Consider the following 1918-nt stretch of genomic DNA (forward strand, 5'->3'; position numbering starts at 1 on the left):
AAATCCTAGTTTAAATATAAATGTTTCTTTCTCAGTATGCCCCTGAGGCAAACCCTCCCTTCCCTCAGGGATGGATTTATTGGCAGTTGTTCAGGGGGAGATTGTGCCTCCCTAAGCTCATCTCTCCTGGAGCTGCCCTTAGCAGGTCTCCTCTCCTCCCTGGTCTGCCACAAAATGAGCTGCTCCCCTGCCTTTTTGTCTTTCTCAAACACGTCTCTTCAGATTTGATTTGTCTGCCCCATTTTCTGATACTTTACTTGCTGAACATTTGGCTTCTTTGAACTCAGTTTTAAATTAGCTACAAGTTCAGTGCCTTTACGAAGTAATACTGCTGCTTTGTATAGATCTCTGTCTTTGGATTGTAGCAGTTTTGAAACAGCATTTACCATTTCCACAATATTTCCTTGGAGCACAATAATAAAAACAAAACTAAAACTTTCCATTAATTTCTTTAATGCTGAAGGCTCATAAATTCATTAGTGTCTAAATACTGAATCTGACAGGAAGCTTGTTTTAATTTGTTATGAAATATGAAATATGTTCAAGAGGCCAAATAAAAAAAGTCATGTTTACTGCTCTAGCCCCATAATAATATGGTAAAGGAAAAAGGTTTAATATGATACTAGTCTCTGGGAAGCTGTCCCATTAAGTAATGTCATATTCACCTTTCACAGAAAGTGTGCTCCTCAAAGTTAAAAATTTCAGCTTTTATCATTTTTATGAAGATGTCACAAGTTACACATATATTTACACATCACTAAAATCCAACCCATCAATTTCTCCCTTTCACAAGTGTAAGTGGGGAACTATTGTAGTCAACTTTCCTGGCTTCTGCACTACCCCAGGGGAATTGGCTAGTTAAAGAGTCTCAGGCCCCACTCTACTCCATATATCCAGAGGCCTGTCTGCAGTGCTTGGTGATGCAGTGATAAGATGTTAGGTGTGAGGAACTTCTCAAACTGTGAACTTCCACAATGCTGAGCTCAACCAAACTGGGACAGAGCACCCTTCATTAAGGAGGAGATATCATTTCTCCTTCTTGTCATACAGGTTTAAAGACAGTGTCCCCCAGTGATCACCTTCTGCTGGTGTATTTGCCCACTTTGTCACAAACTTCTTTGGTTTTGAGCCCATAAATGATAGGGTTGAGCATGGGGGGGACAAGGAAGTTGAGGTTGGCCAAGATGATGTGAACATGGGGAGCGAGGCCCTGACCGAACCAGTATGTCAGAGCAGTGAATAGGAAGGGAGTATAAGACATCGATATTACACAGATGTGCACTGTGCAGGTGTTGAGGGCTTTCTGGTGGGCTGTCTTGGAGGAGATTCTGAGGACAGTCCTGATAATCAGACCATAAGACAGGGCAATAAGCATTAGGTCTGACTCGATTATTATAAATGCTACCACCAAGCCATAAATCCCGTCGAATGTGGTGTCCCCACATGACATCTTCAACACAGCCATATGGTCGCAGTACGTATGGGAGATAATGCGGTTGGTACAGAATGGCAGCCTGATCAGGAGCAAGGGCAGGGGCAGAACAAAGAGAACAGCTCTGAATAAACCCACTAGCACTAGCTTAGCGATTCGTGCGTTGGTGAGGATGGTGGTGTATCTCAGAGGGTTACATATGGCAATGTAGTGATCGAAGGCCACTGTCGTGAGGATGGCTGAGTGCATAGCAGTAGCCGTGTCAAGTAAGAACATCTGGGTTAGGCAGGCACACATAGTAATGCCTTTCAAATTGAGCCAAAAAATTCATAGTGCCTTTGGCACGATGGAGGTAGACGTTCCAATGTCTATGAGTGCCAGCATGCAGATCAGCAGGTACATCGGCTGGTGCAGGGTCTGCTCTTTGCCTACAACAAACAGAACTGTGAAATTTCCCAACAGGCCGATAATGTAGAATGTAGAGAA

At 43.2% G+C, this 1918-nt stretch overlaps 1 protein-coding gene across 1 annotated transcript; it reads right to left on the reverse strand.

Moving 5' to 3' along the window:
* Positions 1-1075: 1075 nt before the first annotated feature.
* LOC115271453 (putative olfactory receptor 52P1) lies at positions 1076-1681 on the reverse strand. Its single transcript, XM_029913968.1, has one exon. The coding sequence runs from the start codon at positions 1679-1681 to the stop codon at positions 1076-1078; it is 606 nt and encodes a 201-aa protein (XP_029769828.1).
* Between the last annotated feature and the right edge of the window lie 237 nt (positions 1682-1918).

The sequence above is a fragment of the Terrapene carolina genome, unplaced genomic scaffold, assembly GCF_002925995.2.
Source record: "Terrapene carolina triunguis isolate 2854851 unplaced genomic scaffold, T_m_triunguis-2.0 Scaffold21530, whole genome shotgun sequence".
In the NCBI taxonomy this organism is placed as follows: domain Eukaryota; kingdom Metazoa; phylum Chordata; order Testudines; family Emydidae; genus Terrapene; species Terrapene triunguis.

Excerpts from the sequence above, each read along its gene's own strand:
- LOC115271453 (XM_029913968.1), bottom strand. The coding sequence starts at position 1,681 with ATGCACTCAGCCATCCTCACGACAGTGGCCTTCGATCACTACATTGCC.